Raw genomic sequence first — 25618 nt, forward strand, 5'->3', positions numbered from 1 at the left:
AATTTTCCAGCGTGTGGCCATTTGGACACTCTGCATCCCAAACCCATCCACAAAAAACAACTAATACCAGTGTTCCTAGGAAAACCTATCTCTGGGTCCTTAGAAAATGTGGAGCAAACTATCGTTTTACCTTTTTTTCTATCCCCCACCTCATCTATCCACAAGTCTAAACATCAGTCCACCGCTAGTCCAATGGTCTTCAAAACTTGTCATCGCAACATCCTTGGGTACTTGCTCATTATATGTATGTTTATTTATTAGGTATGCACTATGGCACAAACAAAATTAAATTAGGAAAGGATGAGATTAAAATTAAATGTAAGTAGAAGTCTTGATGTTTTCTTCCTATACCCCTGGGATGAACTCACTCTGCTTTGGAGACCATTCTCTAAACAGTAACAAGAAAACAGCAACAGTAATAGAAGTTCTTATTTTTGATCCCCTGCTAAGTGCTAGTCGCAACATAGGCACTTCACTCATATTATTTCCTCAATGCTCAAAATAAAAATAAATGCCCAGAGTCACCTTGCAGGATAGTTTCATTGTCCCCTGTCTTCAGGTGAGGCACCTGAGAATAGAGGAACATGCTCAAGGTCATACCTCAGGAAGGAAGAGCGCGGTCTCTGTGCTTGGTCGTGGGGTCGCCTCCACGGAATGGAGGCCCTGATTCCCTGCTCAGAGCAAGCGCAGTGCAACCAGGACTCCCTAAGCCTCTTCCACTGCCTCTACCGACTCCCAGTTTCTGGCCCGGTCTGAGACAGCCCCTGGGGTCTAACCTCCATCCCCAACTCAGGTGGGCTCCAGGGAGAGGCCTAACAGTGAATCCTCTGGGCAAAAACCCAAGTGACAAAGCTCCTCCTTGGCTGAGTTCGCTGCAATGCCTCTCTCCCCGAAGAAGCATCAGGATGCATGTGCACGTGGGTGGCCTCCGGAGCAGGTCACCTAGATCGGAAACCTGCCTTGCTTTACTAGCTTCATGGTCTTGGGCCAGATCCCTAACTCCTCTGAGCTTCTACTTCTTCATCTGTAAAATGGGCACGACAAAAAGTCACTTCTCCAGCCCTGGTGGGTGGGTGAGGCACGTTTGTTGATACACATCAAGCATTTGGAAAAGTACCAGGTGGAATCAACGCACAGAATGCATTCACTATTGTTATTACTATTATTATTATTGTAAAGTTAAAATCCTTGGGTACTTTTGCCAGCTACCTACTAGAAAAAGAAACTTGGGATGTCCAGCAAATTATGATACTTTGAACGTAGTTGATTCAAAATGACCTCTCAAAAAAGAAACAATAATTTGCTTTTGGCTCAGTATTTAATTGGAACTTAAATAGAACGGGAAAAATGAAAAGAAATCCAACTTCCAAGTAAGATACGCTCAGGCCTCCTTCGCAGCCTGAGGGGTGCGCTCCTGCAGGACTCACTGGAACTGGGGGGATCCCTCAGGAACTCTCAGGAGGAAAGGAAATTCCAGGGGGAAAAAAGAGCAAAGGGAGACCCAGGAAAGAGAGGGAGAAAGGAGATGTACCTGGGAACCAGTCAGATGGTCCCAGCTTCAGTAGCCTGGCCATTTCCCCATGGAGGAGGAAGCTCGGCCAGCCAGCTTCCTGGCACACAGCTCTTCAAACCCCTGGAATCTCTGGAGTGGTAATTGTCTCCTGTATGCTGATGAGATGACAGGTGGCTGGGGCTCCTGTCAGGATGGGTGCTGGTGGCCAGGGGAACCAAGCATGTGAGGAGAGGGCTGGGGCTTTCAGCATCTGCCTCCCTCTATCCCTACCTCCGGGACAGGAGAGGGTCTAGAGAGAGAATCCATCACCAGTGGCCATGATGTAATCAATCATGCCTACATAATTGAAGCCTCCGGAACAATCCTCACTGAAGGGGTTTAGAGAGCTTCCTGGTTGGTGAACGCGTGGAGGTGCTGGGAGCTTGTGTGCCTGGAGAGGGCATGGAAGCTTTCCCTCGTACCTCGCCCTATGCATCTCTTCATCTGCATCCTCTATCATTTTCTTTAGTGTATAATAGACCAGTAAATATAAGTAAGTGTTTCCTTGAGTTCTACGTGCTGTTGTAGCAAATTATTCAACCTGAAGATGGTGTCATGGAACCATCTCATTGTAGTAGAGTCAAATAGAGCTGTGGGTAACCTGGTGACCCAATACCTAGGGTTGGCATGGGAGGTAGGGGGAAGTCTTGTGGGACTGAGCCCTAAATCTGTGGGTTCTGTGCTAACCCCAGGTAGACGCTGTCAGAATTCAGTTGTAGGACACCTAGCTGGTGTTGGAGAATTGGTTGCTGTGGGAAGAAACCCACACATCTGGTCACAGAAGTGTTCTAGAAGTGTTGAGTGTAAGTAGAGGATGAAACTGAGTTTTTCCTTTTCACAGCCTGAATCTCAGTCTCCCACACTCTCAGCCCCAGAACTGGTCATGGATTTGGTGGACGGGTTCCCATAGCATCCTGGTATTTCTTCTGCTAGTCTATCCATAAGTGTTGTTGAATGGATATTTTCCCATGTTCTATATTTTTTTGTCTGAACATATTTCTTGATTATGAAATTAGATTAGAAATTGGGATCAGTTGTGGAAATAGGCATCCTTATACACAAGCCACATTTCATTTGAAGGAAAACGAAGATGCCTAAGTTGAGCAGGAGGATAAAGAGAGCAAGTACCTGTCAATGTGCTGGGTATGAACAGGAGTTCTTTTTCCATCTGCAGACGAATGTGGACACTTTCATAATCCGCAGGTCTGACGGCCACAAAATCTTCAGCCGCATGATCTAAGCCCAGTAGGAGATGCTCAGCATCCCCGCCATCGAGCAGCTCTTCCTCGTCCTGCATTTCATTAAAAAACAGCAAGAGGGCTTCCTTGGTGGCACAGTGGTTGATAGTCCCCCTGCCGATGCAGGGGACGTGGGTTCATGCCCCGGTCCGGGAAGATCCCACATGCCACGGAGCGGCTGGGCCCGTGAGCCATGGACGCTGAGCCTGCGCGCCTGGAGTGTGTGCTCCGCAATGGGAGAGGCCACAACAGTGAGAGGCCCGCGGACCGCAAAAAAAAAAAAACAAAAAAAAAAACAGCAAGAAACAATCAGGCAAAAATAATTAATTAACTTGCAAAAATAATCAGTGATATTAAATGCAACAAACAACTTATCCTACAATAAAGTTACCTTTTCCTTTTATCTTTTCCTAAACAAAAGCATAAAACTATATGGCCTTTCCTATTTTATAAGCTTTGGTTTTTTCACTATTCCACATACTTGGAAAAATCAGAATGCACTGAGGTCAGAAGAGATGTGCAAAGCAAAGCAAGTGAAATCTCAATGACTGTGGCCTTCTTTGAGGGTGCCTGTACTTCCACAGTTACTCAAAGAACTTGGGTTCATGAGTTATGCAGCTTTTTAACCTTCCATCTAGCACTGACCCCAGGGCCAATGCACCAAGCATGGGTCCACACACTCTGCTTAGACTGCCTGGGCTTGAATCCCAGCTTCACCCCATGCTGCCTGGGTGACTGTGGGGAACTTACCTCCCCTTCTGATCCTCAGTTTTCTCAGTTGTAAGACTGGGGTATTAATAGATTTTACCTCTTAGGGTTTTGTGAGAAGAAAATTAAATAATGCATGTAAAAATTCTAAGCACAGGACCTGTAATTACAAATTGTCAGCTGAAGCATGTTAATTTAGTTTGAATATTTTCCAAACTTTTTTTCCTTTTCTTTTTCCTCCTCCTCCTTCTCCTTTTCCCTCTTTTTTCCCCTCCTTCTTTTCTTTTTCCTTCTTGTTCTTGTTTTTAAAGTTTAAACCTGACATCCATTTATGAGGAACACCTTTTAAAATCCTGTGGAGAGGGAATTCCCTAGTGGTCCAGTGGGTAGGACTCTGCGCTTCCACTGCAGGTGGCATGGGTTTGATTCGATCCCTGGTCAGGGAACTGAATCTGCAAAAAAATCCTGTGGACGCTGCCAGGTAGCTGAAGACAATGGCAGTAGCCTAGCTTCCTGCCTCCTAATATTTCCTCCACAAATATGCAAAACGAAAATAAGGGTAAAGTAAATCGACACGGTAACCAAGCTCTCAGCATAAATTGAAGACAGAGAATGCCAAAAACTTCAACAAAGTGAAAAGAGAAATATCCGGTAATAATAGTATGTGGTCTTTCTTGCTCGTGCCCCATCTCTGCTTTGGGCAAATACAGGCTGAGAAAACTGCAGAGAAGAAAGGAGAGAGAAGCAAGTGATGGGGCCTGCAGATGGTCCAAAACCTCCACCAGAAAGACTAAACCCACTCTGAGTATGAAAATGCTAAAAAAGTGTCTGGGCAGACCAGAGCCTGGACTGCAGGCTACAGGGGAGGAGCTTCAAAGTATGCATGATTCAAAAGGGTAGTTTTAGAAACAGAAATTCCATGGAGAAAAAAATGCAAAAGGAAGGAGAAGTGGCTTTTGGAGAGAGGTGTCCTGATTTAAGAAGCCCACAGATTTGTTCACAGTCCTGCCTTCCAAAAATGGAGTCTGGGGCTTCCCTGGTGGCGCAGTGGTTGAGAGTCCGCCTGCCGATGCAGGGGACACGGGTTCGTGCCCCGGTCCGGGAAGATCCCACATGCCGCGGAGCAGCTGGGCCCGTGAGCCATGGCCGCTGAGCCTGCGTGTCCGGAGCCTGTGCTCCGCAACGGGAGAGGCCACAACAGTGAGAGGCCTGCGTACCGCAAAAAAAAAAAGTGGAGTCTGATACTCCTCCCTTTCTATGTGGACCGTACTTAGTGACTTGCTTCTATGAGTAGAATATGAGTTCGGTTATGTAGAGTCTGATACTAGGTCATAAAAGGCATCCTGGCTTCCTCCTTGCTTCCTCTCGGATCACTTGCTTTGGGAAACCAGCTGTCATGTCATGAGGACACTCAGGCAGCTTTACAGGAAGGTCTGAACTGACGCCTCCCGCCAACAACCAGCACTTGCTGGGCAGATGGGTGAGCCACCTTGGAAGCAAACCCTCCCAACTCTGTCAAGCCTTCAGAAGAATGCAGCCTTGGCCACCTTGTCTGCAACCTCATGACACATCCTGAGCCAGAACTAGCTGAATATAGATTTGTAAAACAATTATTATAGAGCATGCTGAAGTATTCCCAAGCTTTCATAGACCTAGGTAAGAAATTCCATTTCTGGGAGTCATTTTTCAAGGGAGATGACTAAAAGCTAAGCACAGACATAGGCCAACTGTGCAAATTCTGAAACATTCCGGTGTGTTTTCCTTTTTGTTTTTTAATGTGGTAAAATATAAGTAACATAAAATTTATCATATTAACCACATTTAAATGTACAGTTTTGTGGCATTAAGTATATTTACATTGTCGTACAACCAACGTTACCATCCATCTCCAGAACTTTTTCATCTTCCCCAACTGAAACTCTGTCCCCATTAAACAATATCTCCCCGTTTCCCCCTCCTCCAGTCCCTGGCAACCACCAATGTACTGTCTTTCTCCATGAACTTGACAACTCTAGGTACCTCATGAAAGTGGGATCACACAATATTTGTCCTTTTGTAACCGGCTTATTTCACTTAGCATAATGTCTTCAAGGTTCATCCATGTTTAGCATATGTCAGAATTTCCTTCCTTTCTGGCTATTGTAAATAATGCTTCTATCAACACGAGTGTACAAATATCTGTTTGAGTGTCCGCTTTCAGTTCTTTTGGGTATTGCTGGATTGTATGATAGTTAGTTCTATGTTTCAATTTCTGAGGAACCTCAGAAATAGGCTTTTTCCACAGCAGCTGTACCACGTTGCATCACCATCAGCAATGCACAAGTTTCTCCACATACTTGCCAGCACTTTTCCTTCCTTACTGCCTCCCTCCTTCCCTCCCTTCCTTCCTTTATCTACCTATCTATCTATCTATCTTATAATAGTCACTTTAATCTGTGTAAAGTGGTATCTTATTGTGCTTTTGATTTGCGTTTCCCTAATGATTAGTGCTGTTAAGCATCTTTTCTTGTACTTATTGGCCCTTTGTATATCTTCCTTGGAGACATGGCTGTTCAAGTTCTCTGCCCTTTTTTTTTTTTTTGTGGTACGCGGGCCTCTCACTGCCGTGGCCTCCCCTGTTGCGGAGCACAGGCTCCGGACGCGCAGGCTCAGCGGCCATGGCTCACGGGCCCAGCAGCTCCGCGGCATGTGGGATCCTCCCGGACCGGGGCACGAACCTGTGTCCCCTGCATCGGCAGGCGGACTCTCAACCACTGTGCCACCAGGGAAGCCCCTGCCCATTTTTAATAGCATGTTTTCTTTGATTTCACACATCCCACCCACAATTACAGAATCTGAGTTGTAACTTGGTTGTGGTATGGGGCACAAAAACCTGCTCACCTGTAAGGTTGTGGGGGGAGAGAGAGAGAGAGGTTTCATTTGCCTTGGAGAGGTAAACATTTTGTATATGAAATGAATACTAATCCTTGTGTGGAGTCTAGCAAGAAAAATCTGTAAACGATGTTGCTACACTTTTTTTTTTCCCACAAGAGAAAGATGGACAGATTTAATTAAGGTACTTAGTCCCAAGATTATGGGGTAAAATCAAGGGCTAAGAAAGCAATGTGAATCTGGTATTCTTACTGCTTTCATTTAGGACATGGATGAGTTGTTCTGTGTGGTGGTGGTGAGTTTGTTCCCAGCCACTTTTTTCCTGGCTGGGATATCATCACAATCATTGTCACCATCATCGTCACCATCACCATCATCACGATCATCATCCCCATCATCACCATCATCACCAATACCATCATCACCATCATCACCAATAGCATCACCACCATCATCATCATCATTCCTTTCCTCATTACCATCCTAATACTAAATACCATTTTGTTTACTCCTTCTTGCACAGGTGGCTCTTCTTCCTCTTCTTCCTCCTCCTCTTGGTTAGTTCCATGTCTACTTTTTGCCTTTGGTTTTTCCTCTGATTCCTCTGGTTCGGGATCAAAGTTGAAAGTAAAAAAGTTATAAGCTTCCTCAGCAGAAGGGAAGCCAGGCGGAACCTACAGAGAAGCAGCAAGCAATAGAATTTGGGATTATCTAAACTGAGATAAGCTCTGCACGGTTCACTGACAGCTGGCTGGATGCTAAGAGCATCAGGCACATTCTAGGCCTCTTAAGCATATTACCTTTGTTGAAGGTGGTGAACTTTAACAGATGCAACAGGCCTCCTTAGTTAAGTAACTTTAATGAGTTACTTTTTATTATAAATCAGCAATTATTTACCTTTCTACAAGCACATAAATACATTATTTATATCAGTAAATGCTTTAGAAAAGATGATTAAAATGCAAAAAAGTGGATTCAATTGTTTTATAGGCCAATGCTGAGATACTTTTAATTTTGATCAATACAGTGTTTGTTAAACTATTTTTTATAAAAAAAGATCATTTTTGGGAGTTTGTTTTAATTCTTCTTGAGTTAGTATCCCCTTTTTTCCCCATAGTAAAAGCTGGTGCAACTTCATGGCCGAACAAGTAGTCTTATCATGAACATTTCCTGCCCTTCCATGCATTTCCCTTCCCCAAAGTAGGCAGTATTCTAATCTCTCCACATGATTCTAGGATTTCAAAAGTAGGAATCATTTCTCATACTTTGTCTCGCATACTCCATGCAATAGGAGTCAGCTTGTGTGTATAGTCATTTCTCATTGAATATTTTTGAAAAACAAACAAATCAACAAAATACATGATTTAAAGAATGCATGATTTAAAACAAACATGATTTAAAAAGACAGGATTTCTCACCGGGGGTTTAGACTTGATTTTTCGCGCAGAATCATGGAATTTTACTCTTGAAAAACCTTGCGAGTCATCTTCTTCTTGAGTCCTTTGTACCTCTCTACCTGGCTATACGAGTAGAAAAAAATGATAGAGACACCATTTAAATCAAGAAACTAAGGATGTTTTAAAACAAGCATTAACCTTCAAAAGTCTTATCTTTTGACCATTGATGCATCTCACCATTTCTAAGGAATGAAATGTTTACACATTTCAAATATATTTGAATGTTAACGTGGCTGAATGTTTTCTTACTCAGCTCTGTCACTCTCAAGACTAAACCAATATAAAATTTTATAGTCAATAAACCTGAAAATGAAAAGTGTTATTTCATCCTATAGATCAATAGATTATCCAGCTCACAGAGCATCATTTCCAAACAGTCTATGAAGAAAAGTATTAATGATTATAAATAAGTCCAAGTGGGCAAGGGCTGCCCCAGGCCCTGGCCTTTCAGTTTTGTGTAAATCTCAGAATGGCTGACTGGGTCTCCTCAGGCATTTATCCAGAGACACCTCTGTGATGAAAGCTAGAAATACTTGGAACAGCTAAGATAAGGTGCCATAAAATTTCACCTAAATGCAGCTAGATGTCCGTCAATGGCCAGAATAAAAATGAGGACATCAGTTGGGTATAATCTATCATACTAGCAAGAGAATACATACACTTCCAATTTATGTAAAATTCTATGCTTTTCCTCCATCTTCTCATTTTGCAGTATAAGGTTAAGTAGTTATGTACCAGTGCTCAATTACGTAGAAGTTGAAGGCGTGCTAATGAATACGTTTCACAGTGCAGTGCCAAGAGTTATTATTTGTCTTGGTAAATTCCAGAATTTTAAATGGTGCTTTTGAAGATGAGGAAAGAAGCAGATGGGTATTACTTAGTGTAAGGAGAAACAACTGAAAAAAATTAGCATAGACTAAAGATCAGGTTCCAGTGCTGGATCAGGAAGACTTTCTAAGGATCTTCCAAGTTTAGTCTTCTCATATAACAGGGCTAAAGCTTTCTCGTTCACTGCTGAGGATGCCATTCTGCTCCTGCCTGCCTCAGAATCCCCCACCTCCGATAGCCCATGAGGGAGACTGATACGTTTGACAGCATGAAAACAAGCCAAGGGGTCAACCAATAAGAGAGAAGAGAAGCTTGACTCTGTGTGTAGGCAAGCCTTGGGTTTTAGAGAACTGTAAAGATGATGATACTAAAACACAAGACCAAGCAGAAACACTAGCCGTTTAGGAAGAAAAAGATAAGTAGGTTAAATTCCATGTGGCAAATATGTGTATGTGGAGATTAGTATTTTATTCTTTTTGTTTCTTCCCATCCCTTTCTATACTTGCTTGGCATAGAGGCTATTAAGTTCCAAAAATACAATTTCATTGGTGTCTTTCATTGTAATATTGACAGTTTTATTATGGTATTTATGGACTTGATCAAAAAGCTTGTAATTTAATTTTTATTAAAATCTAAAAATATTTAAAAGTAAATTATACTAACATATTAAAAGCTATTACATATATTTAAAAGGATTGAGTGTGCAGAATTAAATTTTAAAGAACTATTATCTATAATATCTTTATATAAGCTTAGAGTAACAATGACATTTAATTTCAACTTGAATGCCTATCATGATATGTGCACGTGTCCAGCCAGGAATTCCTGCTCACCCTTGAATTTGTTGTATCCTCCAAGAAGGCTCTATGGCCCTCTTCTAGCTTGAACTAGGCAATATCAAGTCTCATTAGTTTTACCATACCATAATTACAAAATATACTGGTTCTAGCCCTGATCTCTCTTCTAAACTGCTAATCAATGTTTTTAATTCCTTAAAAGACATCCTAGTCTGGATTATCTTGCAGATACCTCAGATTTTTATACATTCTTGATATCAGTCATGATATTAATCAAGATATATGATTTCCAAATAATTTCTCCCATTCTGTGTGTTGTCTTTTCACTTTCTTGATGGTTTCTTTGAAGCTCAGAAATGTTTAATTTTGATGAAGTCCAGTGTATCTATTTATTTTTTTCCACTTGGGAGATAAGAAACCATTGCCTAAGCCAATTTTACATAACCTGACTCCAAGGCTGGAGCCAAGTGCCCTTTCTATGAGCTCCTAATAGCATCCACCACAGATCTTAATCATCCTGTACTTCCATTGTCTGATAACCTGCCTGTCATCCCTACTGGGATCCTTGAGAGTAGGCTGTGACTGACATCCCTGTGTATTCAGAGCCCAGTGGGCACCTGGCAGGAAGAAGTCTCCTGTAGATGCTGGCTGGGCAACAGGTAGAGTGTCAAGGGATCAGAACTTGGGTCACCTGGGACAGAGAACCAGACCCAGAAAATAAAGACATTATGGTCGTGTCTAGTGGAGACCAAGCAGTCAAAAGTTCTGTGTTATCTCCACTTTGATGTTGACATGTTCTTAGAGATTTGTGTTTGGGCATTGTTCTCTTATCACAAGTCTGCTGAGTATAAAGTAAATAGAAATGCAAACAAGAGTTAAGCACGTGTTTGTGTTGATAATTTGGATTCTCCACCATATTCCCAACTGGTTTCTCCTTTTTTTTTTTTTTTTTTTCGGTACGCGGGCCTCTCACTGTTGTGGCCTCTCCCGTTGCGGAGCACAGGCTCCGGACACGCAGGCCCAGCGACCATGACTCATGGGCCTAGCTGCTCCGCGGCATGTGGGATCTTCCCGGACCGGGGCACAAACCCGTGTCCCCTGCATCGGCAGGCGGACTCTCAACCACTGCGCCACCAGGGAAGCCCTAGTTTCTCCTTTTCACTCTGACCCTTCAGCCTTTAACACTAGCTAACACTTACAGAGAGAGGGCTTACCATGTGCAAGGTGCTATCTGAAACACTGTAGCATGTATGAGATCATTTAATCCTCAAAACAATACCAAGAGTTGGGTTCTAGTAGTATCCCTATTTTACAGAGGTGGAAAGTGGGGTCCAGAGAGTAGATAAGTTACATGTCCAAGGTCACACAGCTAGTGTGTGAGATTGCCAGCACTGAATGCTGGGCAGCTGAGGTCCAGCATCTGGGTTCTTCCTGTGCTTTGCTCTTTGCTCCATAGGATATAAATGGACCACTTTTTAGATATTCCTTCTGCGTTGAGGTGTATACATGAAGAAATGTGCTTGTGAATGGTATGTTCCATTAGCAACCTGAGATCAGGTCTAAGGGCAAGGCAGTTGATGTTTGCCTCAAATCCACAGAATGGCTCTTAGGGGAGATAGACTATGACAGACATACAGGTCAAGGTCCTGCTCGCAAGGAGAAATAAATACCCTATGGGCCAAGAGACTACATTTGTACCTCTAAAACTTCCAACTTGATTTGGATATCATATTCATGGCCCATGGACAAGTGAAAACTACCATGACTGTATGAAATGATTATCCATCAGAAGATACATACAAGGCTGGATATAGGAGACCAGACCCTCCTATCACTTAGACCACTTGACCAGAAGCTGAGCCTCACACACCTGCTGAAACAATCAAAGTGTTTGTGTCATCATGATGGGATTTCAGGGCCTTTTTCTTTATTTTCCAGTATTTTAGAATTATGGCTCTTACAATTATGGCTCTTACGGAAGAAAATAAGTTGGAATTAAAGAACAAGAAATGTGTCCTCAGTAGAATGGAGTAGCAAATTGTCATAAAGCCTTTTTAGGGGACTGACTGAGTGTTCTGACAACCTATGAGGACGGCTGCAACTTTCCTTGTAATCGTGCAATCTCTGTCTTGTTTGGGATGAATATAGGTAAAAATTTGTAGCATCTCATCATAGAAAAAGAAAAGGCATCATCTAAGAAATCAGTGGTTGTGTTTCAGAAATATCCCTAAAGCATAGACTTTGAAAACAACCAAAACCATCATCATCAACAACAAACCATTGGATTAGACTTGCAAACACTTCATTGAGCCATTTGCTCTGTTCTTTCTGTTCCTTCTTTTACCCTCTTACATGCTTGTCCTTCAGCAACATCCCTGCTACGTCTTTCTGTCTTTTACTGGCTTCTACTCTGATTCATGGGCTTTTACTGTCAGTTTTTCTCCAAGTGTTAGATTGTCTTCATTCAGTCTTCTTTCCCTCAGGAAGCAAAGGCACTCTCAAAACTTCAAAACTGACCACAGTAGAAACGCTTCCAAAATCTGTTTCTCCAGGCCCAGGTCCCTTCCTCTATGTGCATCTCCAGAGGAACACGTGCTGTGATGCCTCACCAGCATCTCAGATTCAAACAGAAATCAACCCAGTGCATTCAAACCACCTCCCTATCCTATTGTCAATTGCTTTCCACTGCTTATGAAAAACCATCAGTGCTCCTTAATGTAACACTCAGGCCCCCACGATCAGATTCTATTCTCATCTCTTTCTCTGTTTCCCAGCAAGATCCATGGACCCAGCAACACTGACCCTTGAGACAGACTGGGAATGAGATAGAGCTGGCGTCAAATCCTGACTCCTCCACGTACATGCTCTGTGACCTGGGGATAGCTTTGCAGCCCCTCTGAACCTCATATATCAAATGTGAATGGAAATAATAGTACCCACCTCATAGGTGTGTTGGGATAAGGGCATGTGATAACATGGGGCAGACTTGGCAAAATGCCTGGCACCGAGTAGCACTTTATAAATAGTAGCTATTATTATTAATAATAAGCATTTAACACCTCCTCTGTGCATAGCTCTGTTCTAGAACTTTTGCTGGAAAATTTATATTCTGCTTCATTGTCCTTGGTCACAAGGTAGAGATGGCCCATTTCTCACCTCTGTGCCAAATTCAGTCTCCAATTCTTTCTCACTGGGACGTCGTAAGCGCCTGGGCCGAGGGGTGGGTATTTCCTGCAGCAACGCACTTTCTGCTTTGGACTAAAAAGTCGAACAGAAAATTATTGCTACATCACGTCAGTGATGCTATGAAAATCTTGGTCACCATCTTAGGAGAAAATAAATCAGTAAAAAATACACGTTATACTTCTTTAAGAGATAAGAACAAAGATTTAGAAAAAGGATGTTAAATTCTTAAGTATAGTTTTCATCTGTGCCAATATTAAATACTACATTAACATTTAGAACATGAAAAACAAATTTAACAGTATTCAAATCCATGCAGTTTTGAGCAAACAAAGCAAGCTAGACAAGACCAGAAGCATTGCAGTCAGCACCGAACAAAATATTCCTGTGGTTTCTCTCACCCTTGCAGCTTGTAATTTCTCCCTCATGCGTTCTCTCATGGAAAATTCTGCAAAGCCTGTTCTGGAAGCTGAAGGAATTGGAGGTAAGCCTAAAACAATACAAGAAAATTACTTTAAAACATTTTTTTTTTCAAAGGGAAGATTAGATTGAAAAATGGCAAGAGAATGTAATTTTATTTTGCAAATTTAGAACTTCACATAAGCAATCATGAGATAATGCTGATAACCATCCATTTGATGTAATAAGGACATGTCTTGGCTTCTTTAAGACGGACAGTGAAAACCTCGGTCCTATCAAGGCTGTTACATTGACTTAACTAAGAATAAAACGAATGACATTTGACTATTCAAGGCACAGACACACTTACCAATTCAATTACCATTGGGAAGAGGTTCTCGAATTTGTTGATTTGAGAAACAGGCTTGTCGGATGAATGGATGGCTATTGATTTCGGAGTTCAACTTTCAACAGCACTGATAACTTCAGTCAGAGAAACCTTTTCTATGAGAGGTTCTATAGCCCTGGGATATCCCATACAGACAACACATATTTTGTACATATTATTAAACCTATACATAAATATCATGAAATGTTGTTCAGCTATTTTGTGTCGGGCTCTGTGATAATGTGTTGAATGCATCTTCTCGTCAATCTTATGCCATCCCTGCTAGGAAGGATCACCTGGCACCTTGAAGATGAAGACTCTGAGGCCCTCTGTGATAACTGACTGGCATGGCGATTGCACACCTAGGAAGTGGAATGCTTGGGATTTGGTCCCAAATGCTCTACACCATTATGAAAGAGGTGGAAATAGAACAAAGCATTTGGGGAACAGAATGTTATGCTTGGAGCAGAGAGGCTGTACTGGGATGAAGTAGAAGATAAGATTGCAGAAGGAGTTTGGGGTGAAGTCATGGGGAGCCTCTGATGTCACATGAAGGAGTCTGGAATATATTCTCCATGTGGTGGGGATGTCTTGAAGGATGTGGAGAGAGGAGGAAGTGAAGCAGCATTTTCTGAGCTGTTCCTGGGTCTGCAGGTACAGCATGGTTGGAGTGGAGGCACCAGGGACCCCAGCTGGGATACCCTGGTGAGATAATAAAGAGGGAGTCTGTGGGAATAATTGCGAAGACGCCACAAGAAAAATGATACAGTTGTCCCTAGTGACGATGGCGAGTAGGGCACTAGTTCTCCCAGCAGTAGCAGCATCTTCTGGGCACTTGGTGGATGGGCAAACACTCAGGCCAGACAGACTCGGTGAATCAGAACCTGGAGGTGGATCCACCATCTGGGTGATTTAAAGACACACTCAAGTTGGAGGACCCCCGGTTTAGAGCAAGAAAGAGAAGGTGAAGGTGTCTGAGGTTTTGACTGAGGTGAGTAGGGGTTTGGGGTTCCTGAGAAAGAGAAAAGAGGAGGGAAGCCAGTCTGGGAGATACTGAAGGGGGTCACTTTGCAGCTGGAATGAGTCTGAGGTGCTGGCAGGATATGGAAATGTGTGCTTGTCCTGCACCTGAGCTCCGGGAAGGGGTCCAGGCCCCAAGATGAAGACTTAGGAAGCGTTTCTACCGTGGTGATGTTAACGTTTTGAGAAAACCTTTCCCGAAGGAGAGAGTGCAGAGAGAGGAGGCTTCTGACCCTGTAGCCATTGGCACTGTTAAGGGACGAAGGCTAAAAAATGAAAGAAATAGAGAAGGCAAGATGATTTATTAGCAGGTGGAAGGAACTGTGGCAGAGAGAGGAAGTGATGATGGGCAGAGGCCACTGTGCTGGCCCTTCGGCCTCCGCTTATGCAGAAAAGCGATCCTGGGCTTTGGAGCTATTTCTGCAACTTGGCCACTCAGTGCTGAGGCTGGGCTTCCTTCCTTCTGTGTGATAGAGAGATGAAAAATCCTACTTCATCAGGCACCAATCATGCCATTTCCTCAATGCCTGTAGGAAAGCATGAAATAATTGTAGTGAAGATCACAGTCTTGCATGTGTGGATTGAGGTTCAAGTTCTTTAGAAGAATCTCCATTAGCTCGATAAAAAGGCCTTTGGCATTGTTTTTCAACTCACGTAAGAAATCAAGTCATTATTTCCTATTTTAAAGATCATCTACCCATGGTAGATCATATCTCCATGTCAAAGTCTCAAGACTTGTCCTGTATCCCGTTTGTCACATTTTGAATTTATATATTTGTGTGGTTATTTGATTAGTACCTCCTACCTCTCCCAGGTTCTATGGTTTTCAGCCACAAAGGGTGGGCACAGGTAAGTGTCACTAAATGCGTGTGGACCACCTAGGCTGATAAAGAAGGGCTTCTAGACTGGACCCCCTGGGGCTTGCCCATCCTGTTCTCTGGCTGATCACTCTCTTTGCTTCTGTCTCTAGAGAGCTGCCCTTTCATAGTTAACAAGGCATGCTTTTGAACGTGAAAAAAAATCTTGTTTATTTACTCCCATTCCCCTGCTTTTTTTTAAAGAGATCTAGTTTTTCAAATTGACTTAAAATAGCTATTGTGCAAATGGAGCTCATTAGAATAATTTTATGAATTATTCTTTAAAAGAGAGACAAGATATTTTATTTAAACACTATCTCTTCTGACTAAAGAAACCAAAGGGGCTTCTTTAGTACGTATTAGTTTTAAAAAACTTGAAAAATTCTGAAGTGGTGAAAAGTAGTTCTTGTCTGAGTTTTTCAAAACTCTGTGTTAGTGAAAGGCATTTGGAGGGCATAAAGATTTCCAAATCTGATCTGTACAGTTAGGTGGTGAGATGTTATTTTCCCAGCTAGAATGTGACCTGCTTGAGGGCAAGGACCATGTTGGTGACTTTTGTACCTGGCACCTTGTAGCACTATATCAATGAAGGAAAACACATGAAGGAACCATGAGGGTGTGAGAGATATTATACTTAAAGAGGGATTTCAAACAAAATAAATGTAATCCTCATTTGGATGAAATCAGATGATGACAACTTTTTTCTTTTTAAGGTAATATTACTACCATGATAACCATGGAAACCAAGTGTACTAATTCACTCCCTTTGACCTAATAACTAATAGGGCTTAGGGACTTTCATTTTTATGTTGGTAGTCCATGGCAAACAGAGTGTCTTTAAACAGCTAGAAACACGAAGACAATCCTCATAAGACATTTTTCCACCTTATTGTCAGTTACTCCACTACATGACTAACCAGCTACGTGGTCCCAGACTGACTCTATTTGTCTTTCCCTGGGGCTAAGAAGTGATTTGCCAAACTTGAAAAAGGGTGTGATTTCACATTTACTAAACAGGCTCTGTGACACAGCTAAGAAAATCTGGCATGCATAAAGTTTCCACAGGATCCAAGAGTGCAATGAAAATAATTTTTTAAATTATTAAAGATTTGAGTGGAGGACATGCAAGAACTTACGGGTAATGAGAGAATTTCAAGACATTCCATTAAAAATATATACATAATGTCCATTAGTATGAAATATGGATTCCCTTGGCCATGTGATATTTTTCATCAGAGGCAGCAGGGATTACAAATTCAGCAACACTGCACTGGCTGCTCAGTAAACCCGTGAATCCCAAAGCTTCATTATCCTCGTGCTGCTTCCAGATCTTCTCCGTGCTGTCACCTTTTCCTGTCACCCATACTCACTGCACCCTATTTCTCTCTCCTTACGGACTGCATCACAAGTTGGACGTGTTCCATTTTTCTTTAAACCACTTCCATTATACGTGACCCCTCAGAAAACAAAGTCTTCACTCCACCATCTGGAAGTGCTCCCCTCTTTCCCTTACTTTTGCAGACATTCCCACACGTCTTGATAGACCATTTGTTCTGTGAATCACACTGCCCAGACCAGAGCTCTCTGTATACATTGGGGTGTACAAGGACTTTCCAAGGACTTGACATAAAATTTGAAATGCAGTTCAGCCAGCCCTCTGTGTCCATGGGTTCTGCATCTGCTGATTCAACCAGGCACAGATAGAAAATGTTTAGAAAAAATTCCAGAAAGTTCCAAAAAGCAAGACTTGAATTTGCTGCAAACCAGCAACTATTTACATAACATTGACATTGTATTAGGTATTATAAATAATCAAGACATCATTTAAAGTATACAGGATGATGTATGTAGGCTATATGCAAATTCTATGCCATTTTATATAAGGGACCTGAGCATCGATGGATTTTGATATCCACGGGGCGGGGTGGGGCGGGGAGTGGTCCTGGAACCAATCCCTGTGGATACTGAGGAATGACTAAGTTGGTTGGATTTGAGTTGGTACTATCTGAATTCACAGATTGTCAAATAGGAGAGTGTGCCTACGATTCTTGGTTAATTACCTCACTCTTCTACCTTTCTATTCTAAAGAATATGCTACTGGAAGCTTTTATTTATTTATTTTACTTCTTATGATTAATACATATTGAAGAAATTTTACAGTACCTTTATGTCTTCATCAGTTGTGCATTATTGATATTGATAATAAATAACTCAATCAAAAATTCAACTTGTTAAGATGGTGAGCAGTGAAGACTTTTTTTTAAAGCTATTTTTTTTATTATCTATTTTATACATATTTGTTTATATATGTCAATCCCAATCTCCCAATTCATCCCACCACCACCACTTTCCCCCTTTGGTGTCCATACGTTTGTTCTCTACATCTGCGTCTCTATTTCTGCCTTGCAAACCGGTTCATCTGTACCATTTATCTAGATTCCACATATATGCGTTTAATATACAATATTTATTTTTCTCTCTCTGACTTACTTCACTCTGTGTGACAGTCTCTAGGTCCATTCACGTCTCTACAAATGACCCAATCACGTTCCTTTTCATGGCTGGGGAATATTCCATTGTATATATGTACCACATCTTCTTTTTCCATTCGTCTGTCGATGGGCAGACGAATTTATGCTGCTTCCATGACCTGGCTATTGTAAATACTTCTTCAATGAACACTGGGATGCATGTGTATTTTTGAATTATGGTTTTCTCTGGGGGTATATGCCCAGTAATGGGATTGCTGGGCCATATGGTAATTCTATTTTTAGTCTTTTAAGGAACCTCCATACTGTTCGCCAAAGCGGCTGTATCAATTTACATTCCCACCAACAGTGCAAGAGGGTTCCCTTTTCTCCACACCCTCTCCAGCATTTGTTGTTTGTAGATTTTCTGATGCCCATTCTAATCGGTGTGAGGTGATACCTCATTGCAGTTTTGATTTGCATTTCTCTACTAATTAGTGATGTTGAGCAGCTTTTAATGTGTCTCATGGCCATCTGCATGTCTTCTTTGGAGAAATGTCTATTTAAGTCTTCTGCCCGTTTTTTGATTGGGTTGTTTGTTTTTTTAATATTGAGCTGCACGAGCTGTCTATATATTTTGGAGATTAATCCTTTGTCCATTGATTCATTGGCAAATATTTTCTCCCATTCTGAGGGTTGTCTTTTCGTCTTATTTATAGTTTCCTTTGCTGTGCAAAAGCTTTTAAGTTTCATTTGGTCCCATTTGTTTATTTTTGTTTTTATTTCCATTACTCTAGGAGGTGGGTCAAAAAAGATCTTGCTGTGATTTATGTCATAGAGTGTTCTGCCTATGTTTTCCTCTAAGAGTTTTATAGGGTCCAGTCTTATATTTCGGTCTTTAATCCATTTTGAGTTTATTTTTGTGTATGGTGTTAGGGAGTGTTCTAATTTCATTCTTTTACATGTAGCTGTCCAGTTTTCCCAACACCACTTATTGAAGAGACTGTCTTTTCTCCATTGTATATCCTTGACTCTTTTGTCATATATTAGTTGACCATAGGTGTGTGGGTTTATCTCTGGGCTTTCTATCCTGCTCCATTGATCTATATTTCTGTTTTTGTGCCAGTACCATATTGTCTTGATTACTGTAGCCTTTTAGTATAGTCTGAAGTCAGGAAGTCTGATTCCTCCAGCTCTGTTTTTGCCCTCAAGATTGCTTTGGCTATTTGGGGTCTTTTGTGTCTCCATACAAATTTTAAGATTTTTTCTAGTTCTGTAAAATATGCCATTGGTAATCTGATAGGGATTGCATTGAATCTGTAGATTACTTTGGGTAATATAGTCATTTTCACAATATTGATCCTTCCAATCCAAGAACATGGTATATTTCTCCATCTGTTTGTGTCATCTTTGATTGCTTTCAACAGTGTCTTATAGTTTTCTGAGTACAGGTCTTTTACCTCCTTAAGTAGGTTTATTCCAAGATATTTTATTCTTTTTGTGGCAGTGCTGAATGGATTGTTACCCTCATTTCTCTTTCTGATCTTTCATTGTTAGTGTATAGGAATGCAAGAGATTTCTGTGCATTAATTTTGTATCCTGCAACTTTACCAAATTCATTGTTTAGCTCTAGTAGTTTTCTGGTGGCATCTTTAGGATTCTCTATGTATAGTATCAGGTCATCTGCAAACAGTGACAGTTTCACTTCTTTTCCAATTTGTATTCCTTTTATTTCTTTCTCTTCTCTGATTGCCGTGGCTAGGACTTCCAGAACTATGTTGAATAACAGTGGCAAGAGTGGACATCCTTGTCTTGTTACAGATCTTAGAGGAAGTGCTTTCAGTTTTTCACCATTGAGAATGATGTTTGCTGTGGGTTTGTCATATATGGCCTTTAATATGTTGAAGTAGGTTCCCTCTATGCCCACTCTCTGAAGAGTTTTTATCATAAATGGGTGTTGAATTTTGTCAAAAGCTTTTTCTGCATCAATTGAGATGATCATATGGTTTTTATTCTTCAGTTTGTTAATATGGTGTATCACATTGATTGATTTGCGTATATTGAAGAATCCTTGGCAACTCTGGGACAAATCCTACATAATCATGCTGTATGATCTTTTTTATGTGTTGTTGGATTCTGTTTGCTAGTATTTTGTTGAGGAGTTTTGCATCTATATTCATCATTGATACTGGTCTGTAATTTTCTTTTTTTGTAGTGTCTCTGGTTTTGGTATGAGCGTGATGGTGGCCTCATAGAATGAGTGTGGGAGTGTTCCTTCCTCTGCAGTTTTTGGGAAGAGTTTGAGAAGGATGGGTGTTAACTCTTCTCTAAATGTTTGATACAATTCACCTGTGAAGCCATCTGGTCCTGGACTTTTGTTTATTGGAAGATTTTTAATCACAGTTTCAATTTCATTACTTGTGATTGGTCTGTCCATATTTTCTATTTCTTCCTGGTTCAGTCTTGGAAGGTTATGTGTTCCTATGAATTTGTCCATTTCTTCCAGGTTGTCCATTTTATTGGCATAGAGTTGCTTATAGTAGTCTCTTAGGATGCTTTGTATTTCTGCGGTGTCCATTGTAACTTCTTTTTCATTTCTAATTTTGATTTGAGTCCTCTCCCTCTTTTTCTTGATGAGTTTGGCTAAAGGTTTATAAATTTTGTTTATTTTCTCAAAGAACCAGCTTTTAGTTTTATTGATCTTTGCTATTGTTTTCTTTGTTTCTATTTCATTTATTGCTGCTCTAATCTTTATGATTTCTTTCCTTCTACTAACTTCGGGTTTTGTTTGTTCTTTCTCTGCTTCTTTTAGGTGTAAGGTTAGATTATTTGAGATTTTTCTTGTTCCTTGAGGTAGAATTATATTACTATAAACTTCCCTCTTAGAACTGCTTTTGCTGCATCCAATAGGTTTTGGATTGTCGTGTTTTCATTGTCATTTTGTCTCTAGGTATTTTTTGATTTCTTCTTTGAGTTCTTCAGTGATCTCTTGGTTATTTAGTAACCTATTGTTTAGCCTCCATGTGTTTGTGCTTTTTACGTTTTTTCCCCTGTAATTTATTTCTAATCTCATAGTGTTGTGGTCAGAAAAGATGCTTGATATGATTTTAATTTTCTTAAATTTACCAAGGCTTGATTTGTAACCCAAGATGTAATCTATCCCGGAGAATGTTCCATGTGCACTTGAGAAGAAATTGTAATCTGCTGTTTTCGGATGGAATGTCCTATAAATATTAATTAAATCTATCTGGTCTACTGTGTCATTTAAAGCTGTGATTCCTTATTAGTTTTCTTTCTGGCTGATCTGTCCATTGGTGTAAGTGAGGTGTTAAAGTCCCTCACTATTACTGTGTTACTATTGATTTCCTCTTTTATAGCTGTTAGCATTTGCCATATGTATTGAGGTGCTCCTATGTTGGGTGCATATATATGTATAATTGTTATATCTTCTTCTTGGATTGATCCCTTGATCATTATGTCATGTCCTTTCTTCTCTCTTATAACATTCTTTATTTTAAAGTCTATTTTATCTGACATGAGTATTGCTACTCCAGCTTTCTTTTGATTTCCATTTCATGGAGTATCTTTTTCTATCCCCTCACTTTCAGTCTGTATGTGTTCCTAGGCCTGAAGTGGGTCTCTTGCAGACAGCATATATATGGGTCTTGTTTTTGTATCCCTTCAGCAAGCCTGTGTCTTTTGGTTGGAGCATTTAATCTGTTCACATTCAAGGTAGTTATAGATATGTGTGTTCCTATTTCCATTTTATTAATTGTTTTGGGTTTGTTTTTGTAGGTCCTTTTCTCTTTTTGTGTTTCCCAGTTAGAGAAGTTCCCTTAGCATTTGCTGTAGAGCTGGTTTGGTGGTGCTGAATTCTCTTAGTTTTTGCTTATCTGTAAAGCTTTTGATTTCTCTGTCAAATCTGAATGAGATCCTTGCCGGGTAGAGCATTCTGGGTTGCAGTTTCCTCCCTTTCATCACTTTAAATATATTGTGCCACTCCCTTCTGGTTGTAGAATTTCTGCTGAAAAATCAGCTGTTAACCATAAGGGAGTTCCCTTGTGTGTTATTTGTTGTTTTAAATAATTTTTCTTTGTCTTAATTTTTGTCAGTTTGATTACTATGTGTCTTGGCATGTTTCTCCTGCCTGGGACTCTCTGCGCTTCTTGGACTTGGGTGGCTATTTCCTTTCCCATGTTAGGGAATTTTTGACTTTAATCTCTTCAAATACTTTCTTGGGTCCTTTCTCTCTCTCTTCTCCTTCTGGTACCCCTATAATGCAAATGTTGGTGCATTTAATGTTATCCCAGATGTCTCTTAGGCTGTCATCATTTCTTTTCATTCTTTTTTCTTTATTCTGTTCTGCAGCAGTGTATTCCACCATTCTGTCTTCTAGGGCAATTATCCATTATTCTGCCTCAGTTATTCTGCTATTGATTCCTTCTAGTGTATTTTTCATTTCAATTATTGTATTGTTCGTATCTGTTTGTTTGTTCTTTAATTCTTCTAGGTGTTTGTTCTTTAATTCTTCTAGGTCTGCGTTAAACATTTCTTGCATCCTCTCGATCTTTGCCTCCATTCTTTTTCCAAGGTCTTGGATCATCTTCACTATGATTATTCTGAATTCTTTTTCTGGAAGGTTGCCTATCTCCACTTCATTTAGTTGTTTTTCTGGGGTTTTATCTTGTTCCTTCATCTGGTACAGAGTCCTCTGCCTTTTCATTTTGTCTATCTTTCTGTGAAAGTGGTTTTCATTCCACAGGCTGCAGGATTGTAGTTCTTCTTGCTTCTGCTGTCTGCCCTCTGGTAGATGAGGCTCTCTAAGAGGCTTATGCAAACTTCCTGATGGGAGGGACTGGTGGTGGGTAGAGCTGGGTGTTGCTCTGGTGGGCAGAACTCAGTAAAACTTTAATCTGCTAGTCTGCTGATGGGTGGGGCTGGGTTCCCTACCTGTTGGTTGTTTGGCCTGAGTTGACCCAACACTGGAGCCTACCCGGGCTCTTTGGTGGGGCTAATGGTGGACTCTGGGAGGGCTCACACCAAGGAGTACTTCCCAGAACTTCTGCTGACAGTGTCCTTGTCCTCACAGTGAGCCACAGCCACCCTCTGCCTCTGCAGGAGACCCTCCAACAGTAGCAGGTAGGTCTGGTTCAGTCTCCTATGGGGTCACTGCTCCTTCCCCTGGGTCCCAAAGTGCACACTACTTTATGTGTGCCCTCCAAGAGTGGAGTCTCTGTTTCTCCTGGTGCTGTTGAAGTTCTGAAATCAAATCCCGCTAGACTTCAAAGTCTGATTCTCTGGGAATTCCTCCTCCTGTTGCTGGACCCCGAGGTTGGGAAGCCTGAGGTGGGGCTCAGAACCTTCACTCCAGTGGGTGGACTTCTGTGGTATAAGTGTTCTCCAGTTTGTGAGTCACCCACCCAGCAGTTACGGGATTTGATTTGATTGTGATTGCACCCCTCCTACCATGTCATTGTGGCTTCTCCTTTGTCTTTGGAAGTGGGGTATCTTTTTTGGTGAGTTCCAGTGTCTTCCTGTCGATGACTGTTCAGCAGTTAGTTGTGATTCTGGCACTCTCACAAGAGGGAGTGAGCGCACGTCCTTCTACTCCACCATCTTGAACCAATCTCAATAAAAAGTTTTTTAACATAGTAATATATTTTTAAAAATTCTGTGGGGGAAATGGAATGAAGGAGTTAGAGAAGTAAAGGGAATGATGTGAAATTCTAACTGTTCAGGGAGGGTTTGTTTATTATTTTGAAACAGATAATGGTGGTTCTCAAATCCCTATGCCATTTAGATTCCTTTGGATGCTTTAAAAGTGACATAAGAGTTTTATTTTAAAGCATTAATATTTACAATATGACATCAATAAAATCTTTTGTAAATATTTAAAAGCATGATAAAAACTCTTGATGGCAGTTACATATAAGCAACATTCTTGTAGTGATCATGGACAAAAGGGCTGGGAGTACACTGGCCTGAACTGGCTTTTCACTCTTGCCTCTCTCCTCCCATGATAAATAATTTCCCACGGTTGTAAAATTCCAGGGATAGGATGTAAATATGGAGTTGAGGGGTAGGGAGAGCACAGGATGGAAGCCAGCTTGACTTCAGTAGGAAAACTTGGAGAGGAGCAGAGGTAATAATCTTAAAGGCTTGAGAGGAAAAACGTAATGAGTGAGACAATCAGTTGGACTGTCCCCAACTTCTAAGCTACTGCACTTGGATGTAAGAGCTTGGGATACCCTTTCAGCCTTAGCAACCCTCTGTCAACACATGACTTCCTCAGCGGTCAGGCAGGAAAAACTCAGCATTAGAAAAGGGCCTGAGGTTAGTGGTGGTTGTCCCTAGGGTATAAGAATGTGAGTGATTACTTTCTCCTATTTCCTTCTCCAGATTTTCTAATTTCATTAAATGGATGAGTATTGTGGAAATTTTACTACACAAAATGGAGGTCAAAACAGGCTGAGAACTGCAGGATCTGCCCTGGGTTCCAGCCCTAGCGCTGCTGAGAGCTCACCTGTGCTGAGGGTCTGCAGGGATTTCTTTGGTCAATTTCTTCTTTTCTGGTTCTTTCTTTCATAGTCCCATTAACATTTTTATTTTATATTAACTGAAAACTCAGGGTCTTATTCTGGCATATAAGTTTCCTTCTGACTCAGGGGGGCTTGGACCTCAGGATTTTGGCTCTGCCTGCTGCCCTTTCCTGCTTCTTTGTGCTTCAGCACACCTCCCAGGCTTGAAGATTATTATGGTCTGAATGTTTTCACCCTCCACAACTTCCCATGTTGAAGCCCTAACCCCCAGTGTGATGGTATTTGGAGGTGGGACCTTTGGGAGGTAAATAGGTTTAGATGAGGTCATTGAGAGTGGGGTCCCCATGATGTGATTAGTGTCCCTATAAGAAGAGGAAGAGAGACCAGAGCTCTCTCTCTTTCTCTCTTTCCATCACATGAGGACACAGTGAGAAGGGCCATCGGCCAGCCAGGAGAAGGCTCTCACTAGGAACTGAATCATCCTGCACTTTGATTTGGACTCCCAGCCTCTAGAACCATGAGAACTCAATGTCTGCTGTTCAAGCCATCAGTCTACGGTATTTCGTTGTAGCAGCTGGAGCCACCTGAGACAGGGACCATCAGTCTGGAAAAGACTGGGCCCGGCCAGCCCTGCCATTTGTCCCTGTGCTCCGGCATCATCATGGTGATGGCACGGGGCAAGAGGGCTTCCAACAGAACTGAGACAATGAACAGTGGTAAAGAACATCATAGATATACTTTGACATGACAATTTTGCCTCAGGTTGAGCCTTCCACATTGCCTTGGGCAGAGTGGAAAAAACATCAACAGCATTCAGGAGGGCCAGGTACTGCCTGGGAGATGCCAGGGTAACTGTGAGTGGTCTCAGAACAAGCTTCTCGAACTTTTAAGAGAGGAAATAATAGGTAAATCTTCTGAGCTTGGAATATTTTTGCGAGAGTTAATTTCTAACAGGATACTAGTACATGTTCTACCCAACCCACTCTTGGAAGTGCTAGGTTACGGAATCTAGTTAAAGCATTCCACTAAGAAATCTTTATTGAGCATGTATTATATGTACAAGGCAGTAGGGATATAAGAACAAAACAAATATCCCCACCTTCCTGGAGTGAAGTAGTATGTGGAGTATGTCAGATGGTGGTAGGTGTATGGAGACAAACAAAGCTGGCTTGGGGATAAGGAGGGCCAGGAGGCAGGGGTGTATTGTAGTTTGGAGTGGCCAAGCAAGACCTTCAAGGTGACATTGGATCAGGGGAAGGAAATGAGGGGTCAAGCCAGGTGGGTAGCTGGGGGGATGAGCATTTTAGCTATAA

At 41.5% G+C, this 25618-nt stretch overlaps 1 protein-coding gene across 1 annotated transcript in view; it reads right to left on the reverse strand.

Moving 5' to 3' along the window:
• The window catches only part of CC2D2A (coiled-coil and C2 domain containing 2A), a 129281-nt gene that overhangs the window by 87657 nt on the left and 16006 nt on the right, over positions 1-25618 (reverse strand). The window contains exons 4-8 of the mRNA XM_024741837.1: positions 13036-13124; positions 12608-12709; positions 7788-7889; positions 6867-7043; positions 2681-2843 (exon numbers count right to left, since the gene is read on the reverse strand). Of these exons, the coding sequence (XP_024597605.1) occupies positions 2681-2843; positions 6867-7043; positions 7788-7889; positions 12608-12709; positions 13036-13124 (633 nt within the window). The remainder of the gene's footprint in view (positions 1-2680; positions 2844-6866; positions 7044-7787; positions 7890-12607; positions 12710-13035; positions 13125-25618) is intronic.

The sequence above is a fragment of the Neophocaena asiaeorientalis genome, unplaced genomic scaffold (assembly GCF_003031525.2).
Source record: "Neophocaena asiaeorientalis asiaeorientalis breed wild unplaced genomic scaffold, Neophocaena_asiaeorientalis_V1.1 scaffold218, whole genome shotgun sequence".
Taxonomy (NCBI): domain Eukaryota; kingdom Metazoa; phylum Chordata; class Mammalia; order Artiodactyla; family Phocoenidae; genus Neophocaena; species Neophocaena asiaeorientalis.